Source organism: Perca flavescens, chromosome 9 (assembly GCF_004354835.1).
Source record: "Perca flavescens isolate YP-PL-M2 chromosome 9, PFLA_1.0, whole genome shotgun sequence".
NCBI classification, from domain to species: Eukaryota; Metazoa; Chordata; class Actinopteri; order Perciformes; family Percidae; genus Perca; species Perca flavescens.
Genome location: NC_041339.1, coordinates 23,519,677 through 23,544,222, shown reverse-complemented (window position 1 = coordinate 23,544,222; position 24,546 = coordinate 23,519,677). Strand labels below are relative to the sequence as shown.

At 38.5% G+C, this 24,546-nt stretch overlaps 2 protein-coding genes across 5 annotated transcripts; one reads left to right on the top strand and one right to left on the bottom strand.

Annotated features, from left to right (window-relative positions):
* Window positions 1–798: 798 nt before the first annotated feature.
* tbxa2r (thromboxane A2 receptor) lies at window positions 799–11,818 on the top strand. 4 transcript variants are annotated; one of them, XM_028588055.1, is made up of 5 exons: window positions 799–1,039; window positions 3,084–3,150; window positions 6,413–7,300; window positions 8,439–8,583; window positions 10,018–10,233. In XM_028588055.1, the coding sequence occupies exons 3-5, from the start codon at window positions 6,503–6,505 to the stop codon at window positions 10,149–10,151; spliced, it is 1,077 nt and encodes a 358-aa protein (XP_028443856.1). In that variant the 5' UTR covers window positions 799–1,039; window positions 3,084–3,150; window positions 6,413–6,502; the 3' UTR covers window positions 10,152–10,233. The 4 variants fall into 4 exon arrangements, with proteins under 4 accessions (XP_028443856.1, XP_028443857.1, XP_028443854.1 ...); XM_028588056.1 differs by having other exon boundaries at window positions 8,439–8,572; window positions 10,018–10,157; XM_028588053.1 differs by lacking the exon at window positions 8,439–8,583 and having other exon boundaries at window positions 10,018–11,818.
* Window positions 11,819–13,300: 1,482 nt separating this feature from the next.
* Window positions 13,301–24,175, bottom strand: gipc3 (GIPC PDZ domain containing family, member 3). The gene is made up of 6 exons (XM_028587745.1): window positions 23,885–24,175; window positions 19,487–19,672; window positions 19,203–19,383; window positions 16,884–16,993; window positions 16,074–16,155; window positions 13,301–15,010 (listed from the first exon to the last, which is right to left on the bottom strand). The coding sequence occupies exons 1-6, from the start codon at window positions 24,173–24,175 to the stop codon at window positions 14,859–14,861; spliced, it is 1,002 nt and encodes a 333-aa protein (XP_028443546.1). The 3' UTR covers window positions 13,301–14,858.
* Window positions 24,176–24,546: the final 371 nt, after the last annotated feature.

Here is a 24,546-nt window from a genome sequence, read left to right as displayed (position 1 = left end):
CTATTCTTTTAAGACTGTTTACTTAATGTATACTGATGCACATTATGCCAAGAAAAGTTGCAGTTAGTAGACTATTTTCCTCAGACTCAACACACATTTATGGATTTTACATATTCATCAGGCAAGAAAATTTATATTATTAATAATCCTGTAATCTCTCTTTTACCTTCATTCCTGCTATATTCTCCTTGTAACTGATTTAGAGGCCTGCGCTTAGCTGAAAATGTTTGGCAGCCGTGATACACATCTGCACTGCATATTTCAATCTGAACAAGTCGTTCAGTTTTATAAACTCTGTGAAGTTCAGATTCCAAATAAAACCTGAAAACAAAGAAGTAAAAACATCTGCTGATGGCATGTCCAGCTTTTTCCAGTTGTTCCAGGCTAGTCTTGAATCTAATCTCAGAGTCATTAAATGAGGTTGATTACTGCATTTGCTTGAGTCTCTAGTCAGCAAAAGTCTTGCTACATTTGTATTAGAAACATTATTGTCGGACAGCAACAAAAAAAGAAGAAATCCTATGTTTTTGTGTGTTGACTAATCTTTCATTGACCCCTTTCTACAGCCTGTAGGGACCGCACATCCATCTTTCCATCACACATACTCATGAGACAAATACCCCTTTTACCCCCACTGTGCACCACTGACTAACTCCAGTTCAGTGCTTAATGACTTTTCTCTGTTGCTCATTCTTCTGCCTAAAATACCGTGGTGTCTTCCCAGAGCCCTTCCCCTTTTGTCTTCCGGGGAGGGATTCCAAAAGGAAGCCTGTCTGGGTGGGAGAGATGAGTATCTGAGCTTTGGGGGAAGAGTGCAGATGATCGTGGGCTCCTGCTAACAGCCTGCTGCAGTTCTTTATTTAGGACTTTTATCCATCAGATGGGACTTGTTGGGACTTGATGTGTGTGGCATGTTTCCCACCTCTTTCTGTGACTATTGTTTGTGTTATTAATTTTACAAGTGCAGAAAGATGGTTCGGATGGAGGAGTGCAAACACAACTGAGAGTCAACTTGGTACTTTAAAGAGCTTCTGTGGTGGTAAGACACATTTTAATCACTTTGTAAACAACCTGTAAAAACAAAAAAAAAAAAGTTTATGCTTATGAAACCAACCTAAAATGTATCATTTAACGTATCTAAACTGTAGAGGAACCCCAAAAAATGTTTGAATATAGAATTGTCTTTAGTATGGTCTTTATGATATTAGTTAGCCCACCCTTCACTTGTACATTTATTATTAAATACAAATACAAATGTTGTTACAGTTTATCAGAATAAATAGGGTTGTTATAGGATTCGTATTTGTCAGGGCACCCAGTAGAAGTTGCATTTTGTCAATTTTAATGGTTTTGTTTTGTTTTGCTGCTATTAATTTGCAAATGTAAATGCAAGCATTAGACATTGTTTCAACAAATGGAAAACTGTGTAAGATGTCACATTTCAGAGACATTCAGTAGCCTACCATTGATAGAAAGCTGCACTAACTTAGTTCAGTCTTATTCAAATATTGACAAACACAGCCTTCGGATTATTATAATGCAATGATAGAACTTTGTTTCACCGATTTAAAAGTGATCATTCAAACTTTTCAAAACTCTTTTCAAAACTCTTTTCTTCAAATAAGAATTTCTCTTGAGCTTAATGGGTAATTGGCTACATGAGATCAACATTGGCAAGGTTTTATCAATTAACTCCCACTGATGATGCAAATATGTGAAAATAAACAAAAGCTCAACCCCTGTGGGAGAATTGTTTGCCAGAAACTGAAACCTTTGATCCTAGATTTTTGGAAATGGTGCTGGATCGTGTTTCAACGCAGTTTCAGAAGATGTTTCTTCAATTCTGAAAGCTGTCAGTGACTCATACAGTTGGTATATCATAAGCTATTGCTTCAAATGACGTAGGTCTTCCTAAATCAAACATTCATGCTCTTTCTCTTTCTCTCAAACCTCTTTCTACCCAGCCTGCAAACACATATTGCCTAAGGGTCAGCTCCACAATCTTTGAAACTTGAAACTGTCTTCTCTCTCTCTCTCTCCCTCTCTCAGAATCAGTTTTATTGACTAAATATACTTACATACACAAGGAATTTGACTTTGGTAGGTGTTAACTCTCTATACAAAAAGTAATAGTGCAAAGTAGTGTGCAAGATGCATATTGGAATAAGTATGTAATGTGTAGAGACGTGGGTGAGTGGCCAAAGTAGGGATGACCCCACTTATCCGCAGTTCAGTAGAGTGATGGCGCTCTCTCTCTCTCTCTCTCTCTCTCTCTCTTTCTCTCTTTCTTTCTTTCTTTCTTTCTTTATTTAGCAGGCTGAGAAGTTTATTTGTTCACCTCACTGAGAGCATAATGTCTAAACCATTGCATTGGCCAAGTAGACTAAGTGCAATAGAATTTGGCTATGGCTTGTTTTTATAGTCTTACATATGTATTGCTCACTCTCATGTGATTTTGTCCCTTTTGCCTTGCATAACAACCTTTTTTATTAAGGGACATTACGAACAAGGAAAACAAATCATTATGTAGGACTGAGCAGGATATTAGCTGGACAGCAGACTGTCTCAAAAATGGTTTCATTTCAAGCATAGAGTACATGCACCTCATCATTATGCTTCTGTGGTTTCCCATTAGTTTGAATAGGAAACCACTGGTCTTCCTCAGTGAAGCAATTTTGATTATGACATATTGATTTTAGATGCTAAGAGGGTCTTTTAGCTAATGGCACACTCTAAAGGTTTACAGGGTCATACAAGAGCTGGCGCCAAGCACGTCTGTCTCATCCTAGCATCCCCTAAGGTATGAAAGGACCTGTGTAGTTAGCTTTTAGCGGAAGATTCTCTCATTCCATGTGTCTTTACATTTTCAGTCTTTTTGGAAGAAATCGACAATTAGGCAGACAAAAAAATAATGGCTATTGGGTAATAACAATACGTATTTAAAAGAATTATAACGTTTGAACAATGTGCACTGAACATCACTTATGCAGCACATTTCTTATGCCCACTTTGTTAATGCCAGAATAGAATCAAATATTTTCTTCTTAAATGTATGTAATACAATTCCTATCTCTCAATTGCAGGGGCATTTTGTCATCAGGACATTTCAAGATTTGAAGATTTTCAAGACTGTCAAAGCATTTAACCCATGTGTGAATCAGCCACAGCATATAAGTACTAATGTAAAACAGCAGCAAAATTGATTTAAAAGGAAAAAAAGAAGTAAACCAACTCAAACTCAACTGTAATTTGTGTGCTGCATGCAAGTTACCTTCTAATTTTGTTTTTGCTAAATTAGAAATGAATTAGTTTCACAGAATTTCATGATCTCCAAATACATTCCAAACAAAGCAGTAGCTGGCATGCATGAAGTCTTTATAAACAGCAACACCAGTCCTGTCTAAAGGCTTAGGACTTAAACTTAGGACTGAAGTAACAGTAACAGTGCTCAAGGACTGTTGAATTTATGGTAACAAAGACATTTTTTTAACGAGATGGAAATGATATACTGTATGGGATTCAACATGTTTTCACCCACTGTTTCTCACTTTGGAGATTGGAATTTAGGGGTGGGGCTGGCTAAAAAAGGCACCCATTTGCTGTTTTTGTTGTGGTGCAGCTGAACCGTCAGATGTTTTTGTGCCTGATGTAGCGTGTGCTACATCAGGCGTGTAAAAGTCTGCAATGCAGCAGTGCTCAGTTGCATCATTACACATGATTGTGTTTTGTGCCAAAAGTTTAAATTTTTTTATTTTGTTATTCAGTTTGTTATTAGTTTAACACTAATATTACAGAATATTTATGAGAGAAGTAATAAGTGTTGGAACTTAATGCAAAAAGCGGGAACACATTAAAATAACAGATGGTTGTGGTGAAATAAAGTAAGGGCTAATAACAAGTAAATTACTGAGATCTGGACAAACAACAGGAGCGGTCAGATGATCAGACATGTTTTATACCCCCAGTTCACAAAGAGAAATTGAAAGAAAATGGTGAAATAATTACGACTATCTTTTGTAACCATCCATTACAGTTTACAGCCCAACTTCTTAATTCACCTTTGACTTGCTGTAGTTGTGCATGCTAACTACTATTATTTTTTGTAGTTTCAGCGCTTATTGTCATTGGTAACAATTATTGTACCTACCAAGTAAATTGCTGAGATCTGGGCAAAAAACAAGAGCGGTCAGATGATCAGACAGGTTTTCTGGGTGTTGAATTTGATAGTTTTCAAACAAATATCACTCTCTGCCACCAAATGCAAAGTTTTTATTTCTGTAATGATCCATCCAGTTTTCTTTTTCTTTTCTCTTTCTCTTCTTTTAGACCCAATTTCCTTCTTCCTAAAAGTTGTATTGTATCTTGAAAAACATTACACCTACACGGACATAACACCTACAGTATAGTATATCCTTACTCCTTTTGTTCACTGATAAAATTAGTGTCATTTTAGTGAAAATTATCTTTGAATGGTGACTTAAATACATATAGTTGGTTCATCATCATTACATCGGATGGGTTTATTTGAAAAAGGTTCATCATCGTACATCATGGTATTTTAATACTCCCTGTTCATTTCTCTATTTTATTCAGAATGATAACAATACCCACATGATAACCACATCAAACAAATAATTGTGTATATATTTGTTTAAGTAAAATGATGCTCATTTATTTTCCATATTTGATTTCACTTCAATATCCGGCCTAATGTGTACCTCCACTTTGCTTGAAGCCAGTCTTATACCATCTGACTATAACAGGCAGTATATTGGGGACAGACCACTAGGGACAACATCATAGACTGATTCCAATATTATGTGTTTATTTCCTGTTTGTTACTCTGTCAGTACTGTTCCCAAACTTAATTTCCTGCCAGGATATGACAGCTCTCTCTGTCTATATCAGTCTCTGTGTCACTCTGTCCCATGCTGTCCCTGTCTGCTTGTGTTGTGGGTGTTCTGTACTTGCTGTATATGATCTGTTACATTGACTTTCATCCAAAAATGCACTTACTGTACTCCAAGATGTTTTGGATTTAAACATTTTAAAGGATATAGTCTTATTTTTTTGTAGTTTCACTACTACTCGCTCATTCTAATTGGTAACAATTATTGTACCTACCAAGTAAATTGTTGAGATCTGGACAGACAACAGGAGCTTTCAGATGATCAGACATGTTTTAAACCCCCAGTTCAGAAAGAGAAACTGAAAGAAAATGGTGAAATAATTACAGCGACTATCCTTTGTAACCATCCATTACAGTTTACAGCCCAACTTCCTAGTTCACCTTGCTGACTTGCTGTAGTTGTGCATGCACAGTTTTCCTATAAAATGAGAAAATATTACCAACATTTTCAGTAGAACCTCCAAATAAAGTAAAATAAAATCTCACTGCACTGTTGGTTTGTTTAATCATCTGACCAACTCCTGTTTCCCTCAATATATGCAGCCATGTTCCAAGATCATGCAAATACTTTAGTAAATACAGTACAGTGATATAATAACCAATGCAAAATATGAAAAGTAACATTTTAATAAACCAGAATGAGCCTTTAAAGGTCCCATGACATGCTGCTTTTTGGATGCTTTTATATAGACCTTAGTGGTCCCCTAAAACTGTATCTGAAGTCTCTTTCCTGAAATTCAGCCTTGTTGCAAAATTACAGCCACTAGAGCCAGAGCTTTCCTTAGTATGTGCCATTTCTGTGTCTGTAGCTTTAAATGCTATTGAGGAGGAGAGGGGGGTGGGGGCAAGGTGGAGGGGGGGGGGGGGTGTGGCCTTGACCCACTGCCATGCTTTGCTTGTTTTCAAGCCATGATGTCTCTCTCTTTGTCATGGGCGAGCCAAATTCTCTGGGCGGGCAAAGCAGAGAAAGAGGAGGTAACCTTGCTCCTTATGAGCTCATAAGCAGATTCCAGATCAGCCCATCTGAGCTTTCATTTTCTCAAAGGCAGAGCAGGATACCCAGGGCTCTGTTTGCACCTATCCCCATTTCTAGCCACTGTGGGACCATAGGCAGGCTGGGGGAACTTATATTAATGTTAAAAAAAACTCATAAAGTGACATTTTCATGCCATGGGACCTTTAACATTTTTAATCAAAAGACTGTGATGGACTGCCAACCAATAAAGGCTGGTTCCTGCAGCCGCACATGACTTTAGATAGGAATAAGCATTTATAAAAAGAATTGATGGATAAATGGAAACCAATTTTCAGCACCAGCAGTTTCAACATACTCAGTTTGAATAAAGAGTTGATAAGCACCATTTAACATTGTATCAACAAGAGTAAAGAAAAATACCATGCTACATTTGAAGTGCAACAAAACTCTCATAGTAGCTGGACAGTTTGCTCATTTCATTGGTATTGAATGTTTCAATATTTGACTTTTCTCTTTTTACTTTTGAGGTCGAAGAGAGAAATGAAATTCCTCACACTGGTATTGTCTTTCCATCTCTGAGTCATCTGAAATCAACGACCCCACACCAGCTGACCACCATGAATGCCTCCGCCATGCCACTCGCCAACAACACCCCACTCTGCTACTCTGTCAACAGCCCTCCATTCAATTATCACCCTAACATTGCCTCGGCATACTTCTCATCCATCTTCGGCACTTTGGGTCTCATCTCCAATCTCATTGCCTTCATAGTTCTCCTCAAGTCCTTCCAGCAGACACGTAGCCGCTCACGCTCCTTTTTCCTGATCTTCCTGGGTGGCCTGGTGGTCACTGACTTCATGGGTCTTCTGGTCACTAGCTCCATCGTGATCTCCTTCCATGTTACGCACTTTAATTGGCGCCATTTAGATCCAAACTGCCACTTCTGCAACTTCATGGGTATGTCCATGGTCTTCTATGGACTGTGCCCACTCTTGCTTGGTGCCGCTATGGCTGTGGAGCGTTTCTTTGGCATCAACCTTCCATTTGCACGCACCACCAGCATGCCCAAGAGACGGACGGTCTACATGGTGCTGATGGTGTGGTTGATTGCAGGCGGCATAGCTTTGCTGCCCCTAACGGGCATTGGGAGCTACCACATGCAGATACCTGGCTCCTGGTGTTTTTTCAACATCAGCTCGAAGGGAAATGATCTGGCCTTCTCCCTGGTCTTCTCTCTGGTCGGGTTGATGTGCATCACTGTGTCATTTTTGCTGAATACAGTGAGCGTTGTGACCCTAATCAGGGTTTGCTGCGGACAGGATAGGACCCAGCGTCGCAGAGACTACGAAATAGAGATGATGGTTCAACTCATCCTCATCATGGTCATCGCTTCTATCTGCTGGTGCCCCCTTCTGGTGAGTTTGCATTTTAAATAAGTAGGCCCTATATGTGTGCATGCAGTATGTTTAGGACTGGCTTTATGCAAAATGATGAAGCTTCCTGGGTTGGGATGAGGCTAGGCAAATTCTTTTAGCAATTTACTATAAACATCTTAGAATATAATTATTCACTAGAAAGCTATTCAAAAGACTTTATCCTTTCATTGGCTCCATATTTCTCTTTATCATACAAAGATTTTGATTCTAATTTGTAAAAGCATCTTAAAATGTGTGATCTAATAGACTAAACTTTGACCAAAAGTAACAATGAAACAACATCACTATAAGGTTGTTGATGGGAAGATGTGAACACACAGTCAGTTATGATATGGCAAAGCACTTTTAGTAATTGTGTCCACCAAATAATGGGTTTCTCAGTTATCTAAAAAAAACACCAGACCCAGACCCATCTATCCCCTGATATCAGCACTGCCTTGTTTAAACCATAATAAGGCATCACAAGGTCCTAAGCTTCTTTTCTCCATCCCCCTCTATATGCTTCATTTCTCCTTAGCAATGCATCTTCCTATCTTGTTGATCTCTCTGATCTCTGACCCCTTAACGCCTTAGTTGAGATGACACATCTCAGCTTTAGAAGAGGGTTTAAATCAGTGTCTTTAAAAGGTAAAACTCCAGTTTATTACAACTTGGATTATACTTATGCTATTGGTTCCGTCAGTTCTAACATTGCACTCACCAATGTAATTAGTAATAACATGGCAACATCACTAAAAATAGTCCCAACAATCACACAGGCTTCTTAATTTAACATTGACCACCAGTGCCATAGTTGCGTGCATTTATGATATTTTTAATGAGAGATTATTAGCTGGTGGTAGCTAATCTGGCAAAACTGTTGCTTGTTCACAACCTGTATGGAGTCTTTTAACTGTTCTGCTGGAGGATTAATAAAGCTCATAACTATAGAAGCCCCATGAAGAATTTACTCCAACCTACTTAATCTCCACCACTGACATCCTCTTCCTTGCCCCTCCTTCCACTTTGTCCTCATCAGAGTAAGGAACAAAAGTGCCAAAGCTACAGTACCTGACTGGTACACATATTGTTCTGCAGTCCTATTTAACTAACTGAAGTTGTGTGACACTCTGCACAGATATATATTCTGATGAGCGTGGTGACTGCTGATCCTGTAAGCGCTGACAATGTTTTGTTCTACATACGAATGGCCACCTGCAATCAGATATTTGACCCCTGGATATACATCATGTGTAAAGTGTCCCAGCTAAGGCGAGTAAAAAGTAAAACGAAAACTTTGAAAGGTTATAACAATAACACAGCTTCCCTATTGTAACTGCACACCCCCATCATAACTTTGGGCTGTGGATGACCATCTACCTCAGCATGTCCTAAACATCTGCCAATGAAAGTTACGGATGGACAATGCTGTTTACTCCATGCCTTACAGCTTCCAAACCATTACCCATAAGCTCCAAGTATTATTGGAAGCATGCTTCATAGTGCATCCATTTTCTCATCTTGGTTTTGCTGCTGCTACCTACACTTTTCCATTCCTAGTCAGTTAATAAACAGTTCACTTAAATAGTTTCAGCCCTTTGTCATGATTGTTTATTGCCCTTGCGTCTGCTTTCATTCCCTGAAACTAACACAGATGGTTTCTCATCCAAAACAACAATTACAATCTGCAGGTCGTTAAACTATCAAGTGTAACAATCTGCAGATTGTAGTTGTTTAGTTACTCAAACATTTCTTTGAAGCAGAGCTGCAGAAATCTTTACAGATAAGGGTTAAACATCAAGAAAGTTATTCAAGCTCAGTATTGTAATGCTCCTGAAAAATGCATTCTCACTAGAGTAAATTATCTAGCTTGAAATAGCCTGTTGCCAGTAAGCAAACCGTGAATGCCACCCTCTGTGAAAGTGGAAGCAACCAAGCTAACATGCACACTGGACAACTGTGCCTCTTTGGTTGTTTCAGTCTCTGGAACACCTCTGCCTCTGAGAAAAAGTTTGCCTTACTAAAACTGTGGTTTGTACTTCATTACACTTGCATGCAACAGTTTTTAATATTTATATAACTTTTTCCTTGCACTACTCTGGTGTAAACCACAGTTGAACCGTTTTTTTGGCACCAGCTGAATTTGGAACAGAGACAATAATAAGCCATGTCATTCCTTAAGGAGCTTGTTAGCATGTTTTCCCACCACAAGAGACTCTTGGGCTAATGCTAATAAGGCTATGCCTCACATAAAATGATGCAGCTTAATTAAAGCAGGGGGGTAATTATGTTGCAGAAGCTACTGCCTCAGGATGGCCGTGGAAAATTGGTTGAGCTATTCCGTGTGTGTGTGTGTGTGTGTGTGTGTGTGTGTGTGTGTGTGTGTGTGTGTGTGTGTGTGTGTGTGTGTGTGTGTGTGTGTGTGTGTGTGTGTGTGTGTGTGTGTGTGTGTGTGTGTGTGTGTGTGTGTGTGTGTGTGTGTGTATTTGCAATATTAACCAATTTCATCTTTGCCCTCTTGTTACTTATTTCTAACCTCTCCTGCCCACTTTTTTCAAATATAATTTGCTGTCTTTTGTAATTTACATCTTTTTTCTTGTTTTCTTCTTACTGTTTGACTTCCTCTCTTCAAACCTCTGATCCCTCCCCCACTTCTTCCCCCCATCATTCGCCTCTTTGCCTCTTCTTTTCTTCATCCTTATCCCCACTTCCACCAGATCTTTATTGCACAAACTGTGCTATCCGGACATCCCCTCCTGATCAGATCCCTCCTGCTATGGCTACGCTTTGCCACCTGGAACCAAATCCTGGATCCGTGGGTATACATCCTGTTCCGAAGATCAGTTCTTAAGAGAGTCAACCCCCGCCTCGACTGGTCTCGGGGCTCCATCATGAGCTTGTACCCGTCTTTCACCGACACTGTCCGAAGATTCACACAATCTTCACTTAGGATCACCATGAGCCAAGATGAAACAGAAGAGATGCAGAAATCAAACGTAACGCCCCCATCTACACTAAAGCCACCTCCTACTCCGTGATTGTTTGGATTTGAGTTGTTGCCACAGACTGAGTAATATCGTTGGGGTTATTAGTATGTGTTAGACTGTGTTTTCAAGCTCTGACGGAGTTTTCATGTTAACTGTGAACAAGATAAGAAGCAGGATTGCACCAAATATTTTGTTATTTTATTGCATACCTTTGAAACAGTATTAGCAATGACACTTTCATTTAGAGCAACGTTTAAAGAGAGAGACCACTATACAGTGCACAGCAGTCACCTAAAATAGATTTAAAGCTATCTACATGGACTGCCCTTTTCTACATGTACTATAGGCTACTGTTCCAACTTTTTACAGTGGATATGGGCATTCTGTGGTAATTCAGGTGATTGTTTTAATGTGATACTTAATTCTGATGGGGCATAATGCCTTTTATGCTCATGTACACTTTGTTCAGATGCTTTTGAGTGTCACATTATCATTTAATTGTTTTTTCCAACTCATACTGTTCATGTTTTGTTCCCTTTCTGAAAGTATTTAGCTGTATTTTGAAGGAAGATGTGAAGTGAAGATGCTTTAACAAAAATGAAATATAGCTTAGACTGCCAGAGGCATCCTACATTATTTCCATTTCAATAGTTTATACAACACATGATAATTTATGTGTTTTCTATGTGTCAAATGTTTTGATGATGCATGCGAATCAAACCAAACTTTCCAGACCCTTGAAATGATCAGTTATTATCTTTTTCAGAATCCCTGAATGGGACACTCTAGTTCAGTCCTCATGCTTGTCATTAAGCGACACACACAGGTTTGGCAGAAGAAGAAAAAAGGAAAATAAAGTGGATGCCAATGAGAACGTGATTTATGTACAAATATTTACGAAGACCCTGACATTTTTAAGATTATGTTGTCAGTGATAGAACAATCTTTTCCACCGTCAACTTCAGGCAGGCAAACAAAAATGTACAGTAACAGTATTATTTTGAGATGTATTATGCTGCATGAAGGGTCATATCTACATAAATAGTTTGAAGTCGTTATCTGCTAAAGAACAAGACTATGTCAAAACCTAGTTAGTGTATGGTCAATGTGCTTAATTGTGGCCAAATTGTTACAGGGATATTCAGCGGTGGTGTCTATAAATGTGAATATAAATGAAATCTTCATCTGTAGTGGTCCAGTAATACCTGTTTGTTGTGTACTGAAGTAGCATATCATATGACATGGTAAAGATAAGTTTGACACAAATGATTGAGGACTGCTTTTCAACATAATCATGTTATTGTTCTGGGTTACTCATTTGAAGTGTTATGTGTAATTAATGTTGCTTTGTTAAACAGACCAGACCTAGGTTTCACCCCTTGACATTTATGAACCACAGCCTTAAATGTTGGTCTTGAGGTAGTCTCGCTTTACCAAATCTACCTCCGCAGCGCAGCGGAGGAGAGTCTGGCTAGTCCACACAGCATTCCGAGATGGAAGAAAAACGTGCTGTGGTTTATTGGCATTTCTTTAAACCAATCACAATCGTCATAGGCAACGCTATGCGCCGGACAGAGCCACGGTGCTGCTGCAAAATAGCCTCGGGAAGGAACTTGTTTTGGTGGAACCTGTATGTTCAAAGGTTGTTTTAGTCGTGCAACAGAAAACTCTGATTGAACCATAGACTGTTAATATTAATGTTTGTGGAGATCTGCTATGAGTCGTTGAGTTTGCCGTTACGGGCGCAGCCATCCTGGTTGCGGATGTGATGATTTTAGACGAGAGGGAAAAGTGAGGGAGAAGCCACGTTACGTTACACACTTTCACTGGCATTCACATCATAGCCACGCCCTAAAAAACACCCTGCTTTATCGCCGATTTTAAAATGGACGAGACCATAATTAAAAAAAAAGAACATCATTCTGTATTGCAGAAGACTTAAAACTAGCAATTGAGACTATAAACTCATTATGAAAATGTTTACGGAGGTAATAAATCAAGTGAGAAGTGGGTCACTTTCTCATAGACTTCTACAGAAACCGACCTCCTTTTGCAACCGCACGTGTCGCCCCCTGCTGAAATTCAGATAGAATGCAGGTTTAAGGCACTTCCGCATTTGCAGCACTTCGCCAAACCGGATGCGCTGCCCATTAATATGAACAGTCTATGGATTGAACAGATAGTCTAGTAGCTAGCCTACTCCTTTTTGTTTCAGTAGTTAAAAACTAGTTGTTATGTTAAGTCTACAGAAGGTTAAGTGCAAGTGTGAGTAAGGGTAAATGAGAAAATACATGTCTAAATTTGCGTGAACTGACACAAAGACGACATGCTTACTTAATTATCTTACTTTACTTTTATCTATTTTATTATTTTACATTGGAATCAGTGAATGACGGTGGAAGCCAGTACTGAAGTCCGATATTTCCATCTGGAGAAAGTGAAATTCCTTCTTCCTCTGGGCCTCACTGCAGTGCTAGCTTGTTATTTCTGCATCTCTTAGAGATGTTTAACTGAAACGTCAACTGAGAAGGTGTTTATGATAACACTGAACAGGGAGTGGGGGATGATTTAGTTGTTCAAATGTTCAGTTGATTATTCAAATTCAGCCTGATCATTTGGGCAATGTAATAGCAACATGTTAACATTGTAGATAGAAAATTACAATATAAATATAATATAATATAATTAAACTAAAAGTCATTTTTTGCTCTACTTGATTACTCCGTCTATCTACTGATCTATTTTACATATTGCATTATCATGTAATAATCATACTCATGTCCATCAGTGTCACTCAATTAATTACCAAACCAATCACTGATAACGGCTGAGATGTGTCTTGCTTTAACTCTTTAGGAGTATTACCCAGTGAAAATGAAGTGTAAATGTTGAATGTGCTTGATAGATATGGCACGTGATTGTAACTACAAATAAAGCATTAGTAAAATGCAGAAAATAAAACATCTTTTAAATGGGCTTTTCTGTTAAACACACAAAGGCTTGACAACTATGATTTCAACCATTTTACTAACAATTTAAACATGTGAAATGTGCCATACATTTTCAGGTCTTCATTAAGAGGTGCAATCATATACAAAGAGTTAAAAGAAAACATCGCTATTAGACAAATACTAATGTAGCTGAAACAGTGTAGCCAGAATGAATGAAGTCGAGTCAAACTGCATTTTGAAATTTGGCAGTTCAGTGTTTACTTGCTTACATGTATGCAACAAATATGACTTTAATACTTTGTTTAAATTGTTTGATAAGCCAGAAAACATGAAACTTTTAAATTCCAACCTGTAGTTTGATGTTTCTTTTTTGTTTTGGTTTATTTTACAGTAAATACTCTCCAATGCAGAGACAGACAGAGAGAGCAGCACATTTAAACTAAGTGGTACTGAAGTATAAAGACGGCAACAAACTGGTCAAGTATATTTACATTCTCTCTTTGAATCAAACCAGAAACATTTCCTGTGAACTTATAGCAAAAGCGGGAAGCAAGTGAATATGTGATACAAAGGTATTTTAATATTAGTGGGGCACAAAGACCTTCATTTCGTTCAGGCAACAATCGCTGCAGGGAACCCCAAGGAAATGGTTTGTATGCACACAAGATAGCTTTGTTTGTCTTCTTTTTTTGTTTTGTCATGGGAATTTTGGGCTTGGTTCCTGTTTGACAGTAATGATAATGTATGAAAATGTGATTTGCAGAGCAGGGCCATACATCTGGAGAATATCCCTGTGATATTAATTATCATATGATTACATTTTCAGATGACAAATTTGTCTTAAAACAGATAGGTCATATCAGTCACTTAGAATATTTAAATTGCAATTTCTTTTTTGAAGTTTTAATTGCACTGGGGACAGTTGGTAATTGAAAAGAGTAAACCAGTTCTATATAAATATAATGCAACCTGTGCAAACATATTATAACTTACACTAGCTTGCATAGATTATTGGTAACGGAAAAGTAGACCAATACATTCAGACTTTGGGATGACCCAAAAATGTCTCCTTGTTCCTTCCCCTGTTTTTCCAGAGGAAACAGGTTTACGTAGCTTATCTAACTTCCTTGATTCCTAGATGGCTTGCTGATTGTCCCCTTGTGTTTCCTGACAGATTGTTAGCATATCCTTTACATAATGGTCTATACAGGAAGGGAACCATACAAATATTTTGTATACTCTTTTCTATAATCAAAAGAGATTTTGTTTTTGTGAACTAGCTAATTTGACTGTTACTGTTTTCCTGAACAAGATCATCAGCTAAATTCCTATATAATAAAGGTTCATTTCATCCTTGAGTCTTTCAGTACAAATGTATTTAAAAACTACACTGCAATTTTCTGTATTTTGTGTTTATTGTAAAGATTTGTCAAACTTCAGGACAATATTAAGAGTTTATGGGCAGATTATTGTAATTTGACTATTCAAAGGGACATGGTTTAATTAATTGCAGTCCCTGGCATGGTTTTAATTAAAGTGATTACAAGTTAAAGCTTCTACACATTCCTTTTTTTCCCCAGCTCTCTCTTTATCTTGCTGTTGTGTGTACAGTAAATTACTCTACATTTTACCATTCTTGACATCTCCAATAGCTCCCCATACATCAAATAAAAACACATCAGGGAAAGCAAAATCTCCCAGAACTGAGTCCAAGGCCTCTGCAAAGTCATCAGGGTTCTTCTTGTCTTTACCTGCTTCCACGATGGTGGTTGCTGCAGAAAAGAAGGGACGGGACAGATTTTAATCAATCCAGATTTAACTAACTACCGCCAAATACTGGTAAGGCATCAAAAATGTATTTAGACATAGCTAATATTATATTCTTGGTAGCACTTTACATTACACCACAGTAATAAGATGGTAATAGTTATTTTGATGTTCAAATTACATAGCAAACCGAATCAGTTAACCAGCAGGCAAAATTGAGTGTACTGTAATCCCCACGTTAAATGCACTGCCAGACTGTTTAAATCTGAACAACAGGAACTGAAAAATAGTTTGTTTCTCTAAACCTGAAGTTATCTGAATAAAAGGACGGCATGTATGATATATGTGATAGAGTATATCTAGATGAATGTTGTTGCACTAGGTCAACAACAGAAATTTGATATCTTGTTTCTCTAAACTGGCTTTGAGAGTAAATCATATTTTTTCAAGTGCCTTTCTCACAATTATTTTTTGTTAACTAGACTTTTTTTTTTAAATGAGGTCTCAAGAGCCAAACGCCCATTTGAAAAACAGGCCACTGACCTTGGAAGTCTGGGAAAGGGCAAACTACTATCATTGAAAATGTTAGGTATGTGGCCGGGTTGGTTCAATGGGTAGAGCAGGCGCACGTATACTGAGAGGCTTATGCCTCGACGTAAAGGTCCAGGGTTCGAGTCCAACCTGTGACGAATTCCTGCATGTCTTCCCCCTCTTTCTCACCTAGCTGTCCTATCAATTAAAGGTGGAAAAGCCCCAAAAAAATAATCTTAAAAAAAGAAAATGTTAAGTATGTGTCCCACTCAGATTCCTGATTAATCCAAGGACCATTATGTACCATGTACTAACCATTATGTAAAGGATATGCTTTAATCCGACGCCGGGCTAAATTGGACTGGCCTTTCTCAGCATACCAGAGAGGCCGTGAGTGAGGCAGTTTGGCAGTCTTTTACAGCCCACAGTAAACCCCACTGACTTCTGGATCTGAGTATGAACTTGTTCTTACATCCAAACATGGCCTCAAATGTGCTGTGTATTTTAAGGACCCGAGTGTTATGTGGGTGGTCTTACCGAGCTCCAGATCTCTGATGCCCATGTAGCTCTCCAGCAGGTCGTCCACTTTCTTCATGGCACGTTCATCAAACTCATTCTGCTGGCAGAGCAGACAGGAAAATACAGAGGTGTTAGTGGATTTCATGGTGTTCACACTCTAGATATGGTGATACAAAGCGTACCTTCTCATGCCAAAACATGTAAGAGCCAAGCATATCTAGGGCTATTGTTTATCACTTATCTTTGTGTTATATATAAATTTATCAAAGTTTATAGATGACATTGAGTATTGCTGGTAGGTCTTCACTGCTGGTTCTATTTGTTCCTTCTTGAGTTTACCCCAGGTAACCTTTTCAGCCTCCAAATTTTCTCAGAGGATTCGCATCATAGTTCAGTGTGATGTGAAACATCCTGCACGGACGTGTAGGAAGTCAGAATAATTTAGTTTACAGAGGTCACTTCCGGCGAAGCTGATGGAGACATTGTTCTATAAGGAATAATGGATATTTTGTGACTGTGTGTTGATTTGTGATCAGAGTCAACTGGGACTGTTGTTCAGTTCAGGTCAGGGTTATTACTAAAACTGAAACTATAACTAAAATTGAAGTAAATAGTGGAAAAATAGCATTTGGAAACTGAAAATAAATACAAAATTATACTAAACTAAAACAATTGTGCATGGTATATAACATGGTTCTAACATTAATTTCAGTTTTCGTTTTTAAGATAATATTTACCTACCGAAAAAGACAGCATGAATTTCTGTCAACTCTCATGACACTGATAGTAGTTAAGCGGTCATTGTCCAGTAGAGCGTGTGAAACTCACCACTTCTTGAACTGTAGCAGCACCCTTGGAGCGAAGACGCAGCGTCTCCCTCCCGTTTACCATCTTGCCCTCGGTAGATTTTGGCGCTCTCGTCCTCATTCCGATCATGTCTGACCACACACACACACACACAGACACACACACACACACACACACACACACACACACACACACAAACAGGATAACTTATTAATTAAATTAATCAAATTAAAGAGATAATCTGTGGAATTTTTATTTGTGACATCGTCACAGTGGTCATCTGTCCTTTTCAACATTGTTTCTGCAGGTGGCACTCTTTCCTGTGTGACCATTGTGGCTCTTACTGCTAACCACAATGTTCTGCTTCTATCAAGTCTTTCCTACACAGTACATTTCTCCGAGGATAGACAAAGACCAAAGCAACAAACAATAATTCACATACTGTTGTTCGGATGTGCATTTCTTGTCTCTTATCATAAGACATGAAATATTGTTTTAATAACTTGGTGTATGATAAAATGAGAAGTCATTTTAAAGAGGCATGCTGCCTGTTGGCAAGACATTTCAAATCAAATTTCAGTGTGTAGTTTGTTGTGATGTTGTGTCCCACCTACAAAAAGAACAGTGTCAAAGCCAGTCGTGTTCATGCCTTTTTATTATTACGATGTCTCCAAAGTTACAGTAAAGGAATAGTTGTGTAATAGAGTTAATGTGTACCATGTTCCCTAACTGACAAGCCTAATAACTTTGTTTGTGTTAACAATTATGTTGCTAGCACTCTGCGCGCCATGTATCCTCTCTCTATAATATTTCTGATATTTAGGGCCAAAAAGAGCCCTACATTCTGTTACATTCAGGATTGTAATTAGTGTAATAAATCATTTTACACATGAAATTGAATCCATCATATGCAGATTTGGCAGCCAGCCATTGCGTGTGTGTTTCAATTATTGAGAGATTTACTTCACACCCATTAAAATTATGAATGGCAGGTTTATACAGCGAAATGACTCTGAGGGGATGTGTCATACCAGATACAAAACTGCTACTCCTGTTTAATTGTAGACTAAGCTTCCAGGAGGTTGTTTCTGTATTCCTATAAAAGGTGTGCTTGATTTCTTGTGTTGCATGTCTTATGCCTGGAGATGAATTGTAAACTAAGAAAAAAAAAACTTGAAATTCATTACTGTGCAGTATCTACTTTTTGAAGAGCCTCGTTTTTTCCTGTGGCTGATGAAAAATACCTCAAGCCTTTTCAATTTTGTCTCGGTACATGATTGAGAATGAAAACTTATTTCAGTAACTGACTTTAAAGAGGTGATTAGCTATGCTCTGCATATTTAATTTTTCTCAAAAACAATTAACAAAGTACTTCAATTTCTCTGTAATATTAAAGACTCAGTCTGTAAACAAGAACTGACAACCAAAGAAATGTATTTTGTTTCTATGTTTTGCTAAGAGTTTTTCAAAGTTTATTTATTCAGATCTCTTCTAACATAGCCATACTTTTCCCTGCAGAGCTACTTTAGACCATCTACTGTCACATAAGATTCTTCGGGCTAAGGAATGAGAACTGTAATACTGGTCAATTATTTGTAGCTGCTCAGTTCAACAACTTTTCCAGGCTCATTGGCAGCTAGTCAGTAATCTATTCAATGTTTCTATCTCCTTTTCCTGTTTGGCTGATGATATATGGAAAAGTACCAGAGAAGGCTGAAATCCATCAACCACTCGGACTAACTGAGGAGAGCAGAGTCTGGGGACAATAGAATGTGGCCTTATTAGGAGAAATCATCTGTTGGTGCTAGATCGTGCATGGACAGTCCGATCATAAGACACCTCCGGGGGAGCTTTTGGCGCTGATGATATTTAGTGTCAGTTTGAATAATCATGGCCAACACACAATTCTGCTTTGTGAGAGCTTTAGATGGCAATAATAGTAATTTTTCATGCGTTTATTCTATGTTTTCACTTCCTGGCAAAAACTTTGCTCTTGGTATTGAGCCTTTTCATCCCATTATTTAATCAGGAATGGATTTATACCGTGGAAGGCAAGTGATTACAAAGTCAGATGTGTGCAGAAACTATTGAGTGTTAATGGTATCAGTGCACAGACCCAGTGTCAACTCATACAGGTAAGCAATATTTAGCGTCAGGCCATATTAGATTAAAGCCTTTGTATTTTTTTTTCTTTGCAGAAATGTACTACAAGGTGAACCCCATCTGAATGTTTGCTTTCAACTGCCAACTGATTTAGGAGTGCATGTCTAGAATTCTCAATCTTCATCTGTTCTGAACATGACAGTGAAGCCCAGTCATCTAGATACATTTTCCACTCACCAAAGGCTTTTTTGGGCCCTACCAGGCGGAGAGTGAAGGGGATGCCTCTTGGTTGCTCTTTTAGCATCTTTGCCACCTCGTAGTGTCGACAGCCTACAATGCTCTGGTCATTGATGGCCTCGATGTGGTCACCAACACATACTGTCTTCAGCTGGTCTATAGTGCTGCCTTCCTTTATCCTCTGAAAGAAACAAATTGAAATCACGTGTTGAGATTCCCAGTTTGGAGCCTTCTACAAATTGAGATGACAGTGCCCAGACTGTTTAGCTCTGCCACTTGTTTACCTTGATGAAAGCATATCCAGCTCCATTGTCTGTGATAGTGAGGCCCAATGCGTCTTCCGTCTTCGTCACCTCAACCTCCTTGGTCTCCCCTCTGACGTGAGCGAAGATGAAGTCTTCCAGTCCAATCTGACCACCCAGTAGCTTCTGCATGTCCACTTTATGAGAGTTGAGGGTGCAGAACAGGATCTAATTCGAGGAAATGGACCAAAATGTTAGTTGTTTCTGTTAGTTACTTAGCAGAATCCACCTATGCAAAAGTGAAACACATATTATATTTTATTTTTATGATACGATGTCCACACTCTGTAGTAAACAAGATTAAGACTCCACCAAGTTTTCCATTTAGAAATATAATAATGTAATACTATTACATTTACCATTTTAAAGTGGCCCCTAAATATTTGAGAGCACATTATTCAATTAGAAAAAGTATACTATTGTTAATTTTTAAATAATGTCAGTAACATTGCCCAAGACTAACTACAACTTCAATCTACTTTAGGTTTAAACAAGTGCATGTAGTAGTGTAGATATGGACATCCCTAGCAAATTACTTTTAATAAAAAAAAATGTTTTGGAAAAAAATAATTCCCTACCTATTTACAATACATGTGATAGTTTAGTTTCTGTGGCATTCCTAGGTGTTTTTTTTTTCTTCATTTCTTCCTCTATCAGAATTCCTTTAGCTGTTACTGTATAGAGATTAAGCAGCAGAGGGCAGTAGAGTCAACAATTTGATTTAGCTATTGTGGCCATTTTGTATGAGTCATAAATGTGACAACTCATTAAGAGCCTCTCTATATGTTAAGATCAATGTTTGAGTCAATCACAGCACACATACTGTTTGATTAAGCATGTTTCTGTTTGTTTGAGGGCTGCTTGTTTTCAAAGGTTTGTTGCTGAATTATTGATTGAAAATGATAAATGGCTGATAGTAAGATACTGTAAATTCTTTTTTCCAAAACATATAGATGTTATCAAATGTAACTAACTCTCAGGATTACACCATTTATCAGCCATGTATTTGAGCAAACATTGGCACAACACATGACACTCTCCAGGCTGCGCTTTATAAAGTTTATTTATAGTTTACATAGTTTGTTTTTGAAATAACTTTAGTTTTTGCAAATTCTTTTTTGTTTATTTGTTTGATATTCTGAAGCCTGAGGTTGAAGTTCAACTTTGACTTCATAATCCATGACGGAAATTGAAGATAACCTGAGTGAGCTGTTATCTCACTTGGAGCCGTTCCTGTTAGATATTGCTCATAGTAGTTCTCTTGGCAAGTGGAACAGTCTGCTTGCAGTCCAAGGTTTTCTTTGGCATCTGGCTGTGCTGTAACTTTATGCTGCTGCTGTTCAGTGCCGAGGAGGTCAAGGGAACTGCTCTCACTATCACCATCTAGTTGCCTGCTATTTCCTATAGAAAGTCTTGTATCGTGAATTCTGACTGCAGTTCAAGGTTCAAGAAATTCAGGCCGTTAAATCAACTATTATTTGAATGTCTGACAAAACCATTCAATTATTGGTAAAATACTTATTAATGTCTTGATTAAACAACAAATCATGCAAGACCAAAATAGGTGTGTTATTAATGTTATTAATTATTTATTAATCATTCTAGTCTTCTGCACTAGAAATATCAGGGGTTTTTTAAAGGTCCAGTGTGTAACGTGTTTAGTTGTTCATCATCAAAATCTGTGTTGCTCGTTCACAAACTTGTCCTTTTTCATGAATATTTACCTCCACCATCAATTCCAAGTATTCCTTATGGCTTGAAATTTTACATTTGCATTCGCATGAACTGGGGTAGACGCTCCATATTCATGCGCCATCTTGAACTACGTTAGCCGGTAAGGGACATACAGGACATGATAAACTCACAGGTGCTGCTAATGCTGCTAATGGGTATAGTCGCTTCCCGGCCCCGGCAAGTTTGAAGAAGGAAACATGGAGGAGCACACGTATTCAAAATCCAAATTTCAGGAACAGACAAACAAACTTCTTCTTCACCCAGAAAAAGAAAAAGGATATTGAAAAGAGCAAGAGCCCGGCATTTTGCAGCGTGAAGGCTACCGTAGCTGTAATACGTACTTTGAACTGCGTGGTGCAAGAGAGTTGATTGCGATATATGATCTCAACGCTAGATGGGAGAAATTCCTACACATTGGACCTTTAAAGCAACATCTGACAAAAACTTCAAAGTCTCAAGATTTAAAAGATTAATTTTTAGAATTTATTATTATGTATTTCTTACAATGTAAGGCTCCAACAATGCATTGTTTACGATTAGTGGTAATCTATCCGACTGTTATTTAAACTGCTTATTCTTTCAGGACCACTGGAGATTATCCCAGCATACACTTGGCAGAGTTTACCCTGGACAGGTTGCCAAGCTACCACATGGCTTACATATAAGAAGACAAACACATTCACAGGAATTTAGAGTGTCTAATAAAATTTGGACAAGAGTGTCTTATGCATATGTTTTCGTACGATATCATACAAACCCATTTATGAGAACGCATTGGAGAGTTACAACATACAAACGCCACGCAGACTGCACACAACTGAACAATAAGATTGGCTCTTATGAAATGCCCATATTCCTTCATCTCCAGTCATTGATATCCAACAAGTACATTGATAGGAAAGCCTTCATGCATGGTGGCCTTCATAATACTGATAAGTATTAGATTAGTTGAATGTTAATTGCCCTGTTGCCATAAAATACTGGAGAACCATGCAGAACAGCAGCATTCCGCCACCGTTATCCTTAATTAAATTTTTTTTTTTAAAAGATGACACTATTTTTACAGTGTATCCTTGTAGTATAATGTTGAACTGCATAAACAACCACAGCTTAGTTAAGTAAACCAATTTCTACAGACAAAACATGCACGTGCACAAGACAGAAAATCGGTTGCTTACACATAAAGTCCTGCTAGTTTTGTCCCACACATTCTTTGATCACTCTACTGTTCCATCTACTTCCAGCTTGTCTGGATAAATGTCATCTAAATGCCTGTACAAAATACAAAAATTAAGTGTAGCCATTGATAAGTCTTTCAGTGACATCTGTCTGTGGCCTTTGATTGTGTTAGCATTGAGAGTATCAGGCTGCATGCATGGTTTGGCCAGCCCCGACCTGCTAAAGGTTTAGTTATTAGACTCCTTCTCAAGGATTCTGACCTTGTGAGCAGCTTCCTGCTGTAACTTGACTGCATAACCTACCACACATTTAATCCCCATGCAGTGCTATGAATGAACTGTTTAGTCCTATAATGTTGTATAACCATTTTGGAAATATGATATCCCTTTAATTTACTATTTAATGTCTCTAAAACACAGACAGTTCAGTCACTTGTTACAGCTTCACTGAACACAGTATTTAGATTTTTAGGGTAATGTTACTTCTTGGAGTGTTTTAAAAGTGAACTCCATTTTTACACACAAAAGATCAGCATACTAGTCATGTGGAGTACTAGTCAGACTGTAAAAACAGTTGTTTTCTAATGTCTTATGTGGCTCTGGAGGAGCTTTGTCAAGTCCGAGAAAAAAAAGCCTTGCTATGTTATCGGGAGATTATCTTGGGTTGGGCTTGGACGCCACAACAACATAAAAGAAAACCTGTGTTTCAAACTGAGTTTGAAAGGTGTGGGCATTCACAAGGCAAGAAGGGTCCAATGAAAAGTTTCTAATATTTACATCATGGGAAATGTAGGACCAAGCGTTTTTGGAGCTTCACCCATAGGGACTACCTCTGCCTCTGCTGCTTTTACACTTAATCACTGTGTATTTGACCATTTTAGCTTGGTTTCTGTTTGAGCTGAAATGTAGCACTGCTGGACGTCATGCTGATAATCATCTGTCCGATTATTTTTAATTAATTAGGCAAAAGAGCTACTGTAATACACTGATTGTTAAAAATAGGTTGAAATGTTGATGATATTTGCATCAATGTAACTGAGCACCTATATCTTATCCCCAAGTTTGTAGTGTGAATAACTTTCAAAGCAAAATTTTCGTCACCTGGTTTTGTTTTGCTCTAAAGTCACTTCCCTTACTATAGGCCTATCTTGTTGTGTTGTATGTACTACACATAACATTATCTGGTTATTTGTTTCCATTATTGATCCTGGTCAAGGTGCAGACAACAAAGTCTGACTACTGACAGTAGTGAGACCAAAAGATCTTCAATAGTGCATCATGGAAAATAGCCTAGAAAGGAAACCTAATACCTATTTGCAACTTGCCTGCCAGAGCAGAAATGCAAGAAAGGAATAACACCATTTTATTATCTTGAGTGTATCGTAACAGTGTGTCATTTCTCACAAAACTGGAAATGCCACTAATGAGCCTAATCATGTTTACATGCATAGCTTGGTTTGTTCTGTACCTCTGAGGGCGAGATGTTGAACACTTCAGCGATCTTGGCATACAGCTCCTTGACGTTGGTGAATCCGTGGATGCGGCCTGTGGGACTCCCATGAGCCAGCTGGGTGTGGAAGATGAGCTTAGGTCTCAGGTATTCTGGTGGCCCTGATGGTGGTGGTGAAGGTGGAGGAAGCGGAGGCGCTGTAGGCGCCACACTCCCCTGATTCTGGCTCTGGTTCTGGGCCTTCTGCTCCTCCATGGCCTCAGCCCCTGCTGCTTTGTCCTGCGGGCTCAAAGCCTCCCCGTTCTGCATAGGGCCCCAGCTCAGGTAAGGGCCTTGTCTGGGAGCCCTAGTGGTGCACTGCTCTGGCAAAGTGAGAAACTCTGTCCTTCCCCCCGCTTAGCCGACCAACCAACAAATAGCCACCCAGAGCTTTGGGGTGAAGAGCGCAGATGAATTAGTGATGAGTGTAGCCTGGTAACAGTAGCTGGAAGAGGCCAGCCAGACCCTGCTGGGTAGAAACCCAACACCCTTTGAGTTCAGGACTGTGTGTGTTACACCTGAGCCTCTGGCAGCTCACGCATAAAGATCACAAACAAAACACATCGGGTTAGGTTTTTTTATACACATGACACGGTTAAGACTCTAATCCCCCAGATCAGTCTGGGTGCCAGACAGGCATG